The sequence below is a fragment of the Agelaius phoeniceus genome, chromosome 6, assembly GCF_051311805.1.
Source record: "Agelaius phoeniceus isolate bAgePho1 chromosome 6, bAgePho1.hap1, whole genome shotgun sequence".
Classification (NCBI taxonomy): Eukaryota; Metazoa; Chordata; class Aves; order Passeriformes; family Icteridae; genus Agelaius; species Agelaius phoeniceus.
Genome location: NC_135270.1, coordinates 3,117,506 through 3,136,547, shown reverse-complemented (window position 1 = coordinate 3,136,547; position 19,042 = coordinate 3,117,506). Strand labels below are relative to the sequence as shown.

Genomic DNA, 19,042 nt, shown 5'->3' with positions numbered 1-19,042 from the left:
CACCTATGTTCCTGATGTGGCTGGACTATTCTGCATTACTGAAAACAAAAAAAAGCTCTTATTCTCTCACATTACTCAAGTGGCTACTGAATATTCTAAGACACAGCTTGCTTGTATATTCAGCTTTGTGAACAAATGCATAGAGCCCATTTTTCCTGCAGCAGTCAATAGTATACAAGAACTCACTGCAACCAGAGGGAAGCACTGCAGCAAGCACTGTGACACTGTCATTAATCCAATCATTAGGTCAGTGTAGTGAAACTGTGTGCATGGTTAGCACAAAAGGGGAAAAAAAACCCCAGACTGATGACTACAATTGAAAAGGTCAATATGAAATACAATACTGACAAAGGAATTAAGCACATGCAGAACTCATGCACAAAACTGCACCACATGGGGAATAAACACTTACAGACATTTAAACACTGCTTAAGATAACAGTATCTAAGCTACTTAAATGTGTAAAAGAACTCCAAAGCAAACACTTTTGTTTTGTCACAACCCTACCCTCAAGCCATAAAAATAAAGACCATATGACCACCAGAATAAATATGCTGAACTGACACAGTGTAATTCCATTTATTTCATGTTTGAAAATATGTCCTCCCTACACAACTTCCCTGCCTCAGGAAAACACCCTATCCACTTTCCCTCAAATCCACAGCAGCTTACTCAAACAGCATCACATATTACAAGACAAAACTTCTTTTCCTCTGCTCATATTTATGCAGAAACTTGGATTTCAGGGTGGGGGAAACAAATACCCACATGTGTGGGAAGAAATAGGGAGGAAAAATTTAGTCTGTACTTAAGAATAAATAGCCCCCTCTATTCTTAAAAAGATCATTAACTTGAGACCTTGGTACCCCATCTAATGTTCTCCTATTGCCCATACAGTAAATTAATGTCTTGAAGCTCCTACTAATGGAAACATTTTTCACTGAGACTGGCAACTTTCTCATCCATGCACAGCTTATTCTAAGTCTCTGAGTTCATTTAGCTTCCCCCAGAGCTGAATTTATTAAAAGAAGTGAGCACCAACCTGAGCCTCCCTCTGCCAGGTACTTGTCCTTTGCATAGATGACAGAATCCAGCATTGACTCAAAGAGAAGGAAATAACCCTGTTTACAGAAAAGGGAGAGAATTTAGAAATCATTGTGTTTCTTATACTTAGTCATTCTACAGAGAGGCTTTATCAACACAGTTTGAGAGCATCATAAACACATATATCCAAAGAGTTTTACAACAACAGCATTGTCACTTTAAAACTTGTTTTATAAAGTATCATCTTTAATTTCCCAAACTGCAAGTATGTAACACACAGAGAAAATAAATCCACCATCTACACCAACAATTACCCAACAACAGTCCTACAACAACAAAAGACATTGAATTCAACTCAAAGTAAGTGAAAAGCTGCATGTATTGATTTTTTAGTAATAACTGTGAGGTTCCAAGAAAAATAAAATTAAAAAAAATAAAAATAAAAGCCCTTCCCCTTCAGATCTGCAAGTAGCACTGAAACTATTGTCAGAGAAAGGTCAAATGGAATGCATCTTTGCTTCTCCATATTTGCAACCTCATGGTGCCCTGTATCACCTTTGGCAGTGCTCACTAAGAGAGGTGCAAATAAATCATGTACCAAACATTGGTTCCCTGGGTGTTCTACATCATCTAGCAGCACCCAGACTTGCCAAATTTCCAGGATAAAAATGGTAACAACTAGATTTGCAGAGGGCTTTTTTTGTGTTGGAATTAATTTTATGGCATAGGATACTGCTATTGGTGTTTAGAATAATTTATTGTAAACTTCAGTGAGTCATTTGCTGAAACAGGGAAACATTCCTTATTTGAATATTTGAATAGAAGTATCAAACAAAATTAGCATTTTATAGAAAACATCTCCTTTCTCAACTACTTCTAAATAAACTGCAGATTGATGAGATATACAGCCCTTTGTTTTCCCACTGATATACTGATTTTATACCCTTCCTGTCCTCCATGTTTGAGCATCATTGTCACTCAATACTGAAACATATTTCATCTACATCCTCACAACACCAAATCAATTACGACAAACACCAACAAAGGTTTTGAATTGTCATTCAGCAGCCTCATTTTCATTTTACTTAGAACACAGCTTAGCCACGTGGCTTCATTTAGTTGGCAAGAACAAAATGGACAACTGAAGTCCAGACTTTGCAGTCATTTACCAAAGAAAAGCTAGGAAGCTGCAGCAGAGAAGTTTCAGATTGGATGTTAGGAAAAATTTCTTCACTGAAATGGTCATCAAGCACTGGACCAGGCTTGCCCAGAGCAGTCCTGGAGGGATCTAAAACTCATGTCAATGTGACACCTGGGGATGTGGTTTAGTGCTGGACTTTGAAGTGCTGGGTTGGACTCAATGATCTTAAAAAAATGCTTAAACTTCAGAATTGCTTGTAAGTGCCATTTTCTGCAGCCTTCAGAACAAAAAAGCAAAACTGAAAACCCCAGAAACTTGAAGCATGACATATTTGTAATCAAAGAGAACACAGTGTGAAAATAATGGCCGTGTCATTTTCTCAATCTGTTTCTTTTGGTAATAGTGCTTCACTGAAAATTTTTCTTCCCAATCTTGTCTGTTCTTCTACTTTACTGCCCAGCTTCTGTACATCCTTAGAATAAGTCCCAGGAGGAAGACCACTGCTTTGTGAGCAATTGTTGTCAGTAAGCTTGGCTGAACAGCTGAAAAGGCCTGGAGCTCCAGTTGCATCAGGCAGGAATCATGTGATGCCCACAGCAAGCCAAAAGCACAGCATGGAACCACGGCTTTCTTTTTTATGCAGTTAAGAATAGAATATGTTTAGCTCACAAAAAGTATTTTTAGACACCTTTAACTGAAAATGAGCTGTTTTCATAGTATTTTAAAGGTAACCTCTAAGACATATTGAAGACTGATCACTACCAAGAGTCAGTAATTCACAAAATGACATCTTTATGGATTAGGTCTTCAGTTCCCTCTTTCTGCCCTCTACCTATGCCTGCCAGCCTGTGCAAGGAGAACAGCTGGAAAACACTCTCAGGAGAAATACAGAGAAATTCTCACCATTCTTTCCCTGACCTTTTCACTCTGGCACTGCTGGTTCTCCCTCCACTCCCAGTTTTCTCTCTCCCCATTCATTCTAGCACTCCTGTAAGTTACACAAACCATCAATGGTACTGAATCAAGTCATTTACTAGTTACAGCAAAACACTTTACTCAGTGTGCTGTGATCACCTGTAGTGAAAGTTAGAATGCAATTTCACAGCCTACTGCCCCACCTGTAGGGGAGCTTTCTGGAAAGACAATTACACCTGACATTTTGTCCTGGGATGCTGTGGGGAACTCTTGCTTCACCCCCAAAAATGATCAAGGGTTGATTTTTTCTTAAGCATGTAGTGACATCCTCAAAATCAATGCCTGCAAAGAGATCTCTATGATACAAATCTGTGAGCTGCATATTATTAGTACAATCTTGAATGTCACATAAAAGGTGACATTCTCTGTTAAAGACAACCTGAATGCACAGAACTCCTTAAATTTTATGCTGTCCCATGACACATTTTCTACTAAAGAGCTGGCCATTTCCTTCTCAGAAGAAACATAAACTCCTTATTTTTTGGATTTGCAAAGCTGAAACGAAATGTTCTCCAGCTGCCAACAAATAAACAGATGTGGACAGGAACAGAGATACAGCACTGTCAGTAACTCTGTTCAAGCACTCTGCTCTGCCCTGCCTCATGTCAGCCCAAGAGACACCCACTGAGCCCCTCGAACCCATTAGGAATGTGAATATTGCTACATTTCTTATATATCCTTGGTATCTGTATTCTGTGTTCCTAACAGAATTATAAAAGGCTCCCAGATCTTTGATGCCATCATATTTTGCATTCTGTATTTTCCCTAATATTCAAATATACTACAGCATTGTCATATTCATTTTCATTTTAATTCAAAGCTACATAAAAATATTTTACCAACTGATCAAGTACTTTTAGCTTCAGTGTTTCAGTATTTACATGATAATTTTCGTAGAGAAAAAGAGTTTAAATTCTTTAAAAGCATCAAAAAGTGGATTAGCATGTTTACAACAGCAAGAATTAGCAGAATTGTTGGTGCAGCTGAAAAAAACCTGTGTAAAGATAGAATTTAGAAGCATTGTTTAACTACTTGAATAAGCACTGTTTTTCCCCTCCACTTGCTATCAAAGATTGCATTTTATTATTTTCTATAACATTACTGAACCTGGTCAGGTTCTCCAGATTTAGTAAGGCCCAATACTGAACATTTAATGAGATGAAAAACAGCTATCAAATCATGGGCCCAGAGAGTCAACTTCATCTTTTTTAATCCCCAGTGGTATAAAAAAAAGTGCATTATTGTCTTAAACTGAAGTTTTCAACTACAAGATTTCCACTGGCCTACACAGTAAAGCAAGCTACAGAAGGTATGCAACACAACAAAATTTAATCTGGCATTAACAAATGCACAAAACTGATGTGGCACACTCTAGGTCATGAAAAAATATTTTTTATTTGACAAAATTCCCTCCAAACCTGCAGCACAGTTAAATGACAAGCAGCAGCCACACATAAACACTTGAGCATGCTCTGCTGCAGCACCATCTCCCACATGCCAAGTTTGCCCTCATGCTGATCTCTCATGTACATTTTAATTTAAAAAATAAGAGGAAGTAATTCATTACTGACAGAGCAAGCTCACAAATGTCAGTGTCACAGCTTGACTTTGTCATTCTGCACACCCTGTTGTTTCCTTAAGCCAATAAAAGTAAGAACACCAAATGGGAAGATGTGAAGAGCAGAAATGTGATCCCCATTACTAGTGCTGACAAAAAAAAAAAAAAATCATGCAAGGAAATAATTCTGTATCTCTCACAGAAATAGAGGAAAGGAGGAAGGAGAGAGAAGATGGTTTCCAGTGTTTCAGACATGCTCACTTCCTTGTCCTTTCCCTAGATCTTGAATGCCTCTGCTCACAGCCCATCCTCATGTATTTTCAAAATTAGTTTTTTAAAAAGAGAAGAAAAAGGAGAAAAGAAAATATTAACTATCTGACCAATGACATGATTAAAAGACAAGTACTTGGTTGTATCCTAAGTGTATTTTAATCTGACAGTCCATCTCTTCCCCAGTTTTATCTTGTATAACTCTGCTGCATATTCAGTACCATAAAGCACTGCATTTAAAAAAACCCAATTTATGAGTCTATGCTGTACATTAACATTGTATTTGAGACAACCATCTCAGGCAATTGTCTCTCATAGCAGAGCCCCTTTACAAACAAGAAATGCAGATACTCTCAAGGTAATAAAACTAGCAACCTTTAGCTTTATAGTTTTAGCTAGAGAAAGGAAGCAAAAACAATACTGATGGCAAGAAAAATCTGCACACAGATGCAGCTGTGCAAGAACATTCCAGAAAAGCATTGCATACATTTTGTTTCTTTCTGCACTCATCTTTTCAATAAGCAGCCTATGAGGTTTACAATTACCCTACCTAAATATGGGGGCAATAATTCAGTCACTTTTGTATGTCATGTTTTCCTGCCCAGGAATACATGTAAGGCTACACCCTGAATAAGAGGTAAGGGATTTATCTGTAGGTGACTTATGATACAAGCAGACAAGTAACAAAATATGAGAGCCTGGTATACAACTCTTTAGTTACACAAATTAAGGTTTTTAAAGGTTTCACATATCAGAGCTCTAGGCAGGCAGGCAGGATGATGTGTTAGGAAGGATGAAAACTTGACAAGAAAGTCTCACAGATATGGATGCTTGGCAGAAAGATTTTTGAATGTAGAATATGAAGAAGGAATAGAGATGGAAGCAAGTTTTGATATAGAAGAAAAGAATTGCTGAGCCAGTCTCACTGGATAACCAAGGAGGCAGAGGGTGTGTGAGTTAGAAGGGGTTTTATGGCTTAGAGCAAAGGATAAACCCACCCCAAACAAGAAGATGTTTTTACCCACCAGAAAGACAGCACAGGCAAACAAGGCAGCAAAGCTGCAAGTAGAAAAAGGTCTCAGAATTTTCCACTGCAAGAAAACTGAAAAACAACTTCTAGCTTAAACTGTAATGTACTGACTTTTAGTGATTGGAGAACAGTGACATGAATATGGTAATTACAGTAGTTATGATAGGCTAGAGATAATAGTTAAGGTAGAGATTGGTTCTACTGTATGAAGATGCTCAGCAAAGAAAAGAATAGAATGCAATGTAACCAAAAGAAAAGTCTAGAATGCATTGTAACCTAAAGAAAAGTATAGAATGCAATGAAACCTAAAGAAAAGTATAGAATGCAATGTAACCTAAAGAAAAGTCTAGAATGCATTGTAACCTAAAGAAAAGTATAGAATGCATTGTAACCTAAAGAAAAGTCTATAATGCACTGTAACCAAAACCAAAGGGTCTCCAGGCCTGCCTGCAGCTGGAGCTGCCAGCTGTAGGCACAGCTCTGTCACCCACCACCCTGGGCTGCTGGAACCTCTTGGATACAATAAACTGCATTTTGGATACAATAAACTGCATTTTGGATACAATAAACTGCATTTTGGAGAGCCCCTGGAGTGCAGCATCCCTCATTTAAGCGCTTACAATGATGCATCAGCTTGCAGCCCTGCTACAAACCATCAAACAGTCCTGGGCAGGGAAACCTCCACAAAAACAAGGCCAGCAGTATTATTTTCTATAAAATCCACCTGTTCTTACTTCCAAAAAACCCTTCTCCAAGAACTGACTGATTTTTTCCTTAGAGAATCTGTTTGGTTACTGGCACAGACTATTCCCTGGCCATTCTGGTACTCTTTCTCAAGGCAATGTGGTTCACTGGGTGAAGTGGCCCTTCAGCCACTGCTCTCCCTTGTGCTCCTGGCTCACAGCACACAAGAAGTCCCTTGGGTCAGGTTGCAGACTTCACTGAAGTTTTGGCACAAACAGTGTCCAGCTGCCTCTGCAGTGAAAGCCTGAACAGCTTTATCTGGGCCTCTGAAGCCCAAGGAGCCCTCAACCTTCAGCAAGCTGCCTTTTGGACACCAAGAGAACAGCTCACAGCTCTTCACACCTCCCACTGCCTTCCTCTGTGTTTTATACACTGGGCTGAATTGAACACAGACACAGAAATGCCCTGCTCTGATGTTGACACTGTCAAACACAGAAGCTGAATTTAGAATTTACAAACATGTTCACTGCTAATTTCTTTCACAGGCTTAAATAAAATCACTGAAGGTACAGCTGCTCTTCATTCAGCCTCTTCATATCCAGAGGAATTTAAACTGGGAAACTACTATTTTGGAAGATGGTAAGTATGCATTTGAAATACAAATTTCTACGAAGACACACATGCACTCACACACACACCTGCTCACTGTGTAATATTGAAGATGCTTCTCCCATTTTTCCATAATTTAAGGGAACAAATTTATAAATGAAAGAGAGGGAATAAGAGCAAGCAGTTTGTGGCAGTCATAGGTCACTTCTACAATTAAATAAATGATCATTAGAAACCATCACACTGAGATGCTCATAATGCAATGCTGTACCTTTCACAAGACACTGCTCTGTGTGACAGCTTTTTCAGAAAGCCTAATCTAAAAACAATCCTGGGAGATTGCAGTATTTTTCCTCTCTCTTGCCTCATACTTGTTTTTAATTTTCTGATGTTCCAAACACAGCTCTAAAAAAAAACCAAGCTTATTATGTACTGGTCTTAAGCAGCATTCTGTATCAAGCAAAACAAAGCTATGGCTCCACCAAAGGTTTGATATTCACTAATCTGAAAGCAGTTTGTTTTCTAAACAGAAACAGCAACTTTTCATATTTTTGTTACAAAGAAAAGCATGAGAATTTTCCTGCCAGTCCACACAGATTCTCTGCATAAAGAGGCAAAATCTGACATATACTGAATTCTTTTTCACTCTCATGCTCACATATTAAGAACTGATTTCACACTATAAAATGTAGGGAAGAAAATGAAAAAGCAAATTCACACAAGAAAGCCAGATAAAGAAGAATCTTCATCTGCATTAGACAACATAATGTTCCTTTCTGGACAGTGTTGGAACATTGTGTACCCTGTCCAACTATCAATCTTACTTCCACAGCATTGTCCTCTTTATCTCTGTCATGCAGTAACCTATAAAAATCCTAACACTCTGAAATATTTAGAATACCTAATTAACTGAAGTGCACGTGGCTATGTAATTTTCACATTTAAAAAAAAGTAAATTAGAACACAAAAGAAAAATATCCAACACTCAATACTTTGTTTCTTACAAGAGCTGAGTCCTGAAATCCTTTAGTTCATCTTAGAGGCACTGATTTACAACATGACTTCAGCTCAACTGTCCAGGTTCCCTTTAAAACCAAATCTTGGGCTCCAGAAGGAGAAATGTGATTTTGGGAACATTAATCTTGGTGCACATATTAGGAGGCTGATCAGAAGTTTCTCTGAAAAAACTAAAATTACATTTCCAGTGAAGCCACCATACTGTCAGAAATCACCAACCATAATGTGCTTATTTTTAAAAAATCACTGGTTTAAGCCAATGGCTTAAACTATCCTTGAAACTAGTGACCTCAACACTAAATTAAGCTCATGCTTCAAATAACATACATCACAGCAGGGCAGGAAAAACTGCAGATTTCTAATTTCTAGTTCACTGACACATGTAATATTAAACAAATATATACAAGAAAGGCAAACCAATTTATTTTCATCTTTCCCTGAAAAACAGGTAGATACATATGGATTCACAGATGAGTGCATGACCTCCCCACCAAAGGCCGTAACAGAACAGCCACAGTTTGTTAAAAAAAAGAAACAAACCCCACAAAGAAACAAGTAACATTGAATATAAGCTTTCATTCCTGATCTTAAATTTCAGGCAGAAAGGAATTTTTAAGTCCCAGCAGCTGGAAGTAACATGAAGAAAACCTGTGCTTTGAAGTGCTTTTTGAAGTCCTGTAATATGAGGATACTGAATAGCAGAAGTTCACAAAAAACCAGTTCAAAGAGATGTTTCCTACCACATTTTTGATAGGGAACAGGCATTCCTATGTCACTATGAAACTCAGGCTGGCACTGGGTTTTGTAACACAGATTTCTTTATTAGGATTAATGGCAGGTAGCAAGGACAGGGGTGTAAGCACCTGGCCACCCCACAACAAAGGTAACAGGCCAACAGCTGAAACCCAATGGATTCCAGGAGATGGCTCATTTACACACTGCTGTCCATCACACTTCTTTTGTACTTTTGAACCAGTGTTTTTACTGCCATGCTGAAACCCAGCAATGAAAAGCAACATTGTTTTCAAGCTCTCCCAGTATTTGCAGATTTCCAGAGGCAGCCCTTCCCCTCCTTATCACCTTTCCTGCACTGTCAGGAGAGTCCTTAGCTGAATTTGCAGACTGAAGGTATTTTACCTATCAGAATGAGCTGGCTAGATGACTAATACAATATTTCTCCATTGCTTTCACCTGAGCAGCCACAACAGTATGACTTAGTGCTTCACAGATTTCCAAACCAACTTCATAACTGAAACTTGCTGCACCTAGAGCAGCTCAACTGTACTTAGAGAAGCTTGACTTGAAAGAGCTTGAGCAAGAGGGACCAGGAATTGTGTCCTAGTACCACATAATCAGGACTGTCATCCCATCTCTGACATTGTCAAAGACACTGCTGGAATAATAAATAAATGCTTGGTTAAAAAAATCCAACTTTTCAAATGAAATAAAACACATCTTTTTCCTGAAAATAACTTGAAAAGAATAGCCATGCACCTTACCATCCACTCAGATATAATTACATCCACTTTTTCCAAAGGCAGATCAACTTCCTCAATTCTTCCTTTGACTAATGTAATGATCTTTTCAAGTTTATTTAATCTGCAAGTCAAAACATAAACAAATTAGCTTATATTTCCAATTTATGCTGTCAAGAGAGCCATACTGACATCTATATTTCTCATTCTTCCCCTCAGAAACTTTTTGGTTTAACTAATCAAGAAGCACTAGAATGTACTATTCCTCAGTTTTATTTCAGAGGGAACATTTCCAAGTGGCTAAAAATTGCATCAGATTTAGTGCTGGGAGAAGATGGCAGGCAGTACATCTGTATACCTCCAACGTGCCATGCATGCAAATAGGCAAGCTTCAGAAAGCAGGAAAACAGAGAAGACAATTTAAAACTGCTGCTCCTCTTTATTTAGAAGTTGCTTGTTTCCATTTCTCCTCCTCTGACCTCCACAGCAACCAGAGCCTACTCACCACACCAGGACGGCAGTGGAAATTAACTTCCTTGCAAAGCTGTTTTGCATGACTCGTTCTTTTATTTAACCAAACCAGCTGCAAAGTCACTGAGAACAGAGCTTCCCTCTAAATCAGTCCTACAGTTATTGCACAGTAAATCCCCACTGGGGTTTGGGCAAAAGCACCTGCAATGTTCAGTACCTGCAGTGATCGGGGATTAGCTCACATGCACGTCATGGTACAAGCATCCTGCGTAAGGAGGGAGGGACTGGGACAGGACTACAGCTTTTGAAACAAGAACTGCATGATGGTGAAATTAGTCAGGGTGTAAATGCTTGAAATGTACTGCTTCTCTTCTTGGCAAACCATATTAGTCTTCTTGCACTTATCTTTATTACCATGGCTGTTGTTAGAGAGGGCAGAAAAGTGTTCTCGCCACAGAAATTTATCTTCCCGCTGCAGTTCTTATCTCTGGCCCTTCCCTCCCTCTCCTGATATCTTACTCTTACATTCTGGCTGCCTTTCAATGCAGACCAGTAATGACATTAAAAATTCAATCCAAGAGACAATGGAAGAACGATCAGTATGAAGGGAGGGGAAAGGAAAAGGTCAAAGGGCTCCCTTAACACTTGGGCTGTTGCAAAGACAAATTAAATCCTCTACACAAGACAGTTTTCTGTTAGAGGATAGCAGTTCATTACTAATATCATATTCAATGGTCTAAACAGAAGTAAAATGAGAAGTTCCAAGTGAGGAATGTTAAAGAGCTACCACCCACAACAATAATTTAAGAAGAACTAAAAGAGATCTAAAGATAACTTTCTAAATGACCACATCCAAGGACATGATTTAAAACAACAGAGAGGAAAAGGATTAATTCACTACATACCTGTTTTCAATTATATGTTTAAAAAAACCCAAACCAACCAATGTAGTTTACACATTGTAGGAAAAACTGAGATGTTATTTAGGAAGTCTATTTCAACTTCCTATTCTAGCTTAACAGTGATGAATGACAAAAATCAAGTAATTCACTGTGCTAGAAATTTTACAGGGACTATTCACAGCAAGAAAAAGAAAATGCAATCATTTAGTTTAAAGTAAGTTTATTTTTAATGCTACTCAGGCTATGTATTCTGGTTCACTTACACACATGGGTTGCACTGTTTCCAGTAATTAGCATGCTAGAAATTAACCTGAATTCTGGGAAGGACAAAAGCATTGAGCACACACTTGAATCACAGGTGGAAGTGTGTGCCCCAACAGTCATTTTTTAAGCTACAGAGTTGTTTAGTGTTCCAATAAATATTTGTTATTCCACTGCAACTTTGTCAGCTTTATTCCTTTACAAAAAGTAGCTTCAAACAGACAAATATAAATTGTTTTGATTGTGAACTGCAGACTTTAATGTGAATTGCACCTTGTATAGGAGAAAGTACCTCTAAATGTGCAGCCTTACTGATTATTTGCTGCATACTTCAAGTGGCAATTCATCACTCTTAAGAGTTTTGATTCATTGCTTTTCTTAGAGGCCTGCCCTTCTCCTCCCCAAAGAATAATACATACTGACTGTTACTTCTACTCTCCCCTAAGTAAAAATAACACCCAAAAGACTTTATGTACTTGTTGAAAGTTAAAACAGCCCTAAATTTGTAATCTAGTACATTAGATATAAAACACTATTTCACATCTGCAAGCATTCTGAAGATGTCAGGAACTCACAGGAAAGGTTCTGTTTAAGGAATGAGTTCTTGTGCCAGAGAAGTATTTTAAGTATTTATTTCAAACATGCACTTAAGGTTCAACATGGTGCTTTTCCCAAGCAGATATTGGAGTAATTTTACAGCATCCAAGTGTGCAGTGCTGCAGCACCAATGTGTGAGTGGTACCTAACAAATTTCCCACAGATAGCATTACTTCACTCCCAAATTCTTCAGTATCTACCTGGATTTTATTCTCACAGTTGCTCTTACAAAATCATCCTCAATGAAAAAACATAGAGGCTTCAGCTATCAACAGTGCACATGGACAATACACTCCTCCTACCTCATCCTAGGAAATCCTTTGTAAGTCTTCAGATGTCACTGCTTGATTTTTACACACGCTCAGCCTCCCTAAATATCCTCCAGAGGCAAATGAGTGACATGTGGAGTGGATGAATGAATGAGGAGTTGGGCCTAGGCCATGAGGTTCAAGAGTTGGGAAGAGGAGTACAAATCCTAACTGGTAGCCAGGTACCAGAGGTGTCCCTCAGGCTCAGTGCTAGTTCTGATACTAATGAACACCCTTAGAGACCTAACTGGACAAGATGCACCCTCAGCACTGCCGGATTAGGGGAGAGCAGTTGACAGGGTAGGCCCTTTATTTTCTGCAACACAGAGAAATTATAGAAAACGTTTTAAATTCCTATAAAGAAACAGAAAACTAACAACCACAACTTCTCCTACCTAATGATGTCCATGGCCTGATAGATGATTTCAGATTGGTCAACTCCAATCACTTTCTTGGCACCCGCTTTGGCAGCAAACATGGAGAGAATTCCAGTTCCACAGCCAACATCCAAAACCACCTGAAAGGAATAAATGAAAGCAAAACAATCTTATTTCCCTTGCTATGATTTTTCTACACCTCTTGCTACATCAGTGAGATGGCATATACTGACATATACTAAAGTCTTACTGTTGCATGCAGAGACATCCAAATCAAACTGCAGCTCTAACTCCCCCTCTACCACCTTTTCCAGGCACACAATGAAGCCCACTAATTCCAGCTGCAGATTAACCCTGTCCCATGGGAAACAGCAGCAAGCAAGAATGTGGGAAACACCTAAAATGTTACACGAAGAGAAAAAAAGGAAATTATAGCCTGAGCAATTTTAATCACTGAATCACTAATAATTGAACTGAGAAAACATATTCTAGCTGCAGTTTTTAATTAAAAGTCTATTCAGAAACTTTATTTAGGAATCCTCTGCCAGACATGGTGACACTGCCTCAAAACAGCTATGGCTCTAGATGACTAAATTTTAAAATGGTCACTGGCACAGTTTTAACACCTGAAACTATTTTCTGTTTAGCATTATTTATAATCAAAAAAGAGTAAAAAAAAAAATCCAGTTAAGATGGAATCCCTAGAGTTTTCGTGAAAGAGTGAATTTCACCACTACAGCTGGAAAGAGTATGCCATAAGATCCATGGAAATGCATGGGTTTTTCTATACGTATCAGCTACTACAGGAAGACTGAAAAGTTCAAAAATGTGAAGCAACCAGGAAAAGAGTCCTGAATTTATGACTAAGGGAGTTGAGGGGCCAGCAGTTTGAAGCTTCACAGATATTTTACTAAGTAGCACTTCTCAGGCCTTGCTATCGTAATAATGTATTTCTTGTAACTGCTGGAAATTCTCAACAGCTACAAACCTAATGAATGTGTTACAGTAGATTTTTAAGCTGAGTTCCAGGCTTGATCTTTTCACATCATTATTGGGGCTGAAAGGCATCTCTGGAGATTCTGAGGGTGTATTTTATTGCATTGGCCAGATCATCAATGGTCTTATTGTTAGCCTCATATCTGATATAGCTAAGCTTTACTAATGGTGTTAAAAAACTCACAGCACTAAACCCAAAACTGTTCTGAAATCTGAAAATCAAAATAAGTTTTCTAAACACTACATAGAGCCACTCATCTCATGTACAGCATTTAAGCATGAACAGAACCAGAACTGTAAAGAAAGAACTTACTTTCCCATACATAAGACCTAAAATGAAAGTACAACTTAAAACATGCTTAAGTTAACAAGAGCACTGAGTCAGAATTACCAGTCACAGCAAGAATTTATTAGAAAGGAAAACTGATTTCACCATCTCTTTCTCCTCACAGCACAGAGTGCTGTTAAACATACCCTCACAGCTTTCATTACATTAAACATTTTTCCAAAGAAGGCATCAAATCCCTCACTGACCAATCCCATATTTGAGAACTACAATCCCATTTTACAAAATATTTTTAAAAATACAAAAAAATAAAGCAATAATGCACCCTGCTGCTGATACACTTTCCAGCTTATCATTTACTGATCACTCTCACTTTGGCATAGGAAAACCTTGCATTTCACATGACCAAGAGCAGCAAAGCAAATACTGGAATGCTCTGCACCTCAGGTCTGCCTGCCTCCCTTGTATACAACTCTGTACATTCTGAGGATGGACACAGAACAATGATCCTGAAGCCAGCATGAACAAAACCAGCTGTTCATCCTTAGCTGTACAGCATAAGGGAGCTGCTGCTGTGGTGGTCTGGGAAGCAGTGACTGCAGCACTGACTACCACCTGTCTCTCTAGAGCCACTTCAAACCTGGAAACAGATTAAAAACCATCAGTATTATGGCGTTTTACAGCAGCTTGTGCAGAGGGAAGCTGTGGATAGAGTTACTTGTTCCACCTGCAACTCTTTTGTAGCCTTGTTTCAAAAGGAGTCAACTCTGCAACTCAGAAATGAGAGAAATCCCTAAACTGTGAATCTGCTGGAGACAGGAATAGAAAATAAAAATCAATATTCTTGCAGCTGCTGAAATCTCACACCCTCCAACATCACCTAACATTTCACCTATGGTAGTTAACAAAATCACTGAGCCATGACAGCTGGAAGTCACAGCCAAAAATAAACCACTGTGAAAGAATCATCTTGATGTACAGTTGCATGAAAGAGAGCAATCACCACAAATTGGAAAAAAATCAAAACAGACACCATGTTGGACAGCTGCCCCGGTCACTTAAAAACCCAGATGGAACTCATCTAGCCTTAGGCAGGGGATGGGATGGAAAAGAGGCACTGGAGGGAAACAGACAAGCTGGAATCCGTGTGAGGAAGGGAAAGACAAGCAGGGAGATCATCAATTAGCCTAAGGACAAGGGCCTACAGCCCACATGTTCTTGCAGTGATCACATATGGCCTCTCAGCAAAGGCCTGAGCAGCTGCACAGGTGATTTCACTACACCACCACACACTGCAGCTTCACATGCTCCTCTGCAGTCCGAGCAGAACTCATGTCCTGCTTGCAGTGACAGCCTGCCTTAAACTCAGAAAAACAGGAGGCCAGGGACTTTGGCCAACTAAATTCATCTCATCAATGAACTCTTAGTAGGACACTAGTTTAAAAGTTTATTTTATTCCCTGAATATGGCACTGATGCTTGCCTCAGATTTCAGTCTTACAATGAAAACTAAGCATGGCAACAGCACTTTACTAAATTATTTTTCCACTCAATAATACTCTCATTGTAAAATGGACCACACTTCCTTTTACTGAGTACAGCCACCTTCATTACTCCTACCAGGTAATCTGAATTGTCCCATTCTAATCTCAAATACATTTGACAGGTTGAAAACAAAGGCAGCAAGCAGGATTTGTTCAAGCTTTAATTTATTTTGAAAGCTGAGACAGAACAAACAAATTGGCTGGTTCTGAATAAAATATGCATAATAAACAAACCTAGGTAGTCTGTTATCATCTATCAGCATGCAATCACACTTCTTCTTTAGTATCCTAAAGGTTAGGATGCAGACTTGCATCAAAAGTGAGTATAAAAATTCAGCTTTTTGGACAAGCTACTTCCAAACTACCTCACCATTCAGAAAAAAACCAAAAACCATTAGTATGTATTTTCCAGGGAGGAATACCATAAGAGAGTTCTAAGAAATGAAGTATCAGACTTTTCCCTCATTTTTTTTTAATTGTTATTAAAATTAAAGGGAAAACAGCCTTTGGAATTTTCACTCATTAGTATAGTCCTGAGAGCATTCTACAACACATTAAGCTAAACAAAGTATTCTACACAGCTCCTTCAGCAGAAGCCTGTAACAGATGTCACTTCAAAGCCAGATTTCTGCAGAAAACTTCATTTATTTTCTAGCAATGTACCAAGAGAAATGGTACATTAAGATCTTTGAAACCAGAGACACAAGTTAAGCAGGACACTGGTCACATGGGTGGGGCATACTGGGAATCAAAGCAACTGAGATTCTGTCCTTCAGTTCAACCTCAACACACCATGATGGCTTTGGATGCACCATGAATTTGAGGTAACCTTGATCAATAAACTGCTGCAAAAACCACGTTCAGAAATCAGTTTGTGTATGTTGGGATACTTGAGCTTTTCTTCAGAGCAGCTGAATGCTTTCACAGCAGAGTAAGCACACACACTGCCAAAGCTGTTTCCTGAGCATGGGGATCTACTCCTGGGGCTGAAGCATCACTGACTCTAACTCTTACTCCATGTTTTGTTTTGAATGTCCCCAGTGTCCATACACAGGAGACACACTATCAATCATGAAAAATTACTGTTCCACAAGGCCTCACATTCTGTGTAACTTCAGATCAGTCTTAACCTGCAAAACCCTGCAGTTATCAATTTTAGGGGCATCTGTGAAAGTTTTCTTTCCTTTATTGATCTTTCTGCTTTGTTGGATGAGCTGCCCACCGACGCAGTCACCTGGTGGCATAACTCTGTGACACTTTTGCTTGTTCTCTCACTATAATCAAAGAGTTCAGAAATGTTTAGTAGAAACAGGCTTGTGACATGAATTGAGGCAAAAAAGGGAAGAAAACTATTTACTTTTTTTTTTTCTGCTATAGTTGCCAATTGAAAACTAAGGTGAGACATACAAGGAATAGGCACTATCAAACACTGAAATACTTTCTGTCAGGACAGAACTGCTCTCTCATCTCTCCTACAAAGAAAGGCTCAGAGGATGGGGATTGTTCAGCCTGAAAAAGAGAATGCTTTGGGGTGACCTAATTGTTGCCTTCCAGTACCTGAAAAGAGCCTAAAAGAAAGATGAAGAGAGACTCTCTACAAGGGCCTAGAGTGACAGAATAAATGAAAGAGAGTAGGCTTAGATAGGATACTAGGAAAAAATTCTTCCCTGTGAGGGTGATGAGGGCCCAGCACAGGTCACCTAGAAATAAAGTGTGAATGCCCCATCCCTGAAGAAAACCATTCAAGGCCAGGTTGGATGGCAACCTGGTCTAGTGGAAAGTGTCCCTGCCTAGGGCAGAAAGATTGGAATTGCATGATCCTGCAGGCCCCTTCCAACCCACACCATCCTATGGTTCTATAAGCTCAAAACACAACAAACTCATTAGAAACAGCCAGCAGAGATACAAAAGACAAGAGGATTATTACTGTACAGGGGTCATAACCACTGTAAGATCCTATCACTGAAATGCCTCCTCACTGCAAATGAAGGACTAGCTCACAGTTCCAAGCCCTTTAACAATAACCACCCAGTCTGGAGACACGAAACAGCACTAATTCAAAAAAATCAGTTCCACATGAATTCTTTCCCAGCCCTAATTACACAGGGCTTCCAGGACATTTTTACTGTATCAGGCATACATAGAAATTCACTTAATCCTGGTGAAGAGCCCTCAGAGAGATTGCACCTAATATCCTCGACAAGAGAGGCTCAACTTCACCCTGCCAGGATAATGAATGAGCTCCCTGCCACGGCACACAGCACAATGACAATAGAGATCAGCACTGCTCTTATCAGCACGCTGCACCCTCCAGCAGCTCTCCACCACCTAAACCAGCCAGAGCGCATCAGATCAAATCCTGCCACTGGAATCTCCATTCCCAGAGCTACAGACTAGCTAACCTGCAGCTTTTCTACCATTTGAGACAAAATAAACCACAGAAATGACTGGATCTTCTGGGCAGTGGTACCCACCTTGTCCTTGAAGATATGTGGGTTTTGATAGATGAAGTCGCGATAGCTCTCCGTACGGACTTTATCCTGGCAGTCAAAGAACAAACAGGGTTCACTTTTTCTGCTTAGGTACAGCAGAAAGTTCAAAAATGCTGAACAACTTGCTTTTCAGCTTGGCTACAGATGCTTTGCACATGCTGTACTTACATGGGCACTGCAATCATGACACTTCTGTATGATAATATTGCAGAATTTACTGCAGCAAATGAAGCCAGTTGCCTCAGCTGGAGGAAAAATAAGGAACTATTTTATGATTTCCTGATTCTGCCTTTTCTTTTGAATGTTTCAAAGATCTTAACACCTGTTCATCACTAACAAGGAACAGCAGTAATAGAGTGACAATATTACACCAACTTAAATAGAAAATTGTGAACATTTGAATCACATGCTCATAAAATGTTTTGTATCATTTTGTTCTCTGACACCCCTGTGACATGGAGATTTCTGTAAAAAAAAAAGTTATGCATCAAATTAACTTGGTTTTACTTCTGAACAAGCTGCAGATTTGCAATCCTGATGGCAAGCTAGTAGTTAAAGCTATACAGCCCATTTGATGAAAGTCCAAACACAGTAAATAAGTTTGATTGAAATACAAACAGGGCCAGAGAAGCTGCAATATTTTCAAGCCTAGAACAAAACATATATAGTATCTTAGTATAAAAAAGCCTGCAGCATAGCTCAGTTTACCTGCAAGGTAATCTGTTAAAACATTGATTCTCTTAACATGCATCAGCAGGTACACAAATTGACAGCCAAGTATAGGTTTTGGAGTTACTGTCACAGTTCAAGTGCTAGAGACAAATAAAAAAATCAGCAATTTTTTGTCTAGTGTTAAAAATGCTGAAGTATAAAATCCCAGTACTTTTACTAAATCTAGGGAATTTTTCTACTACAGCAAGTTAAGAATTTCTAGAAATAACAGAGAACAGAAGTTTTCTACAGTGAGAAAGAACAAAGTCTATTTTAATAAAAGAACAAGATCAAA

The 19,042-nt window shown here is 38.9% G+C and overlaps 1 protein-coding gene across 2 annotated transcripts in view; it reads right to left on the bottom strand.

Annotated features, from left to right (window-relative positions):
- PRMT3 (protein arginine methyltransferase 3) overlaps window positions 1-19,042 on the bottom strand; it is a 56,638-nt gene that overhangs the window by 28,030 nt on the left and 9,566 nt on the right. For both annotated transcript variants that reach the window (XR_013182642.1, XM_054634758.2), the window contains exons 7-10: window positions 18,019-18,084; window positions 12,738-12,859; window positions 9,828-9,927; window positions 1,043-1,121 (exon numbers count right to left, since the gene is read on the bottom strand). Coding sequence is in view for 1 of the 2 variants with exons in the window: in XM_054634758.2 (XP_054490733.2) it covers window positions 1,043-1,121; window positions 9,828-9,927; window positions 12,738-12,859; window positions 18,019-18,084 (367 nt within the window). In the remaining variant the exon portion in view is untranslated. The remainder of the gene's footprint in view (window positions 1-1,042; window positions 1,122-9,827; window positions 9,928-12,737; window positions 12,860-18,018; window positions 18,085-19,042) is intronic.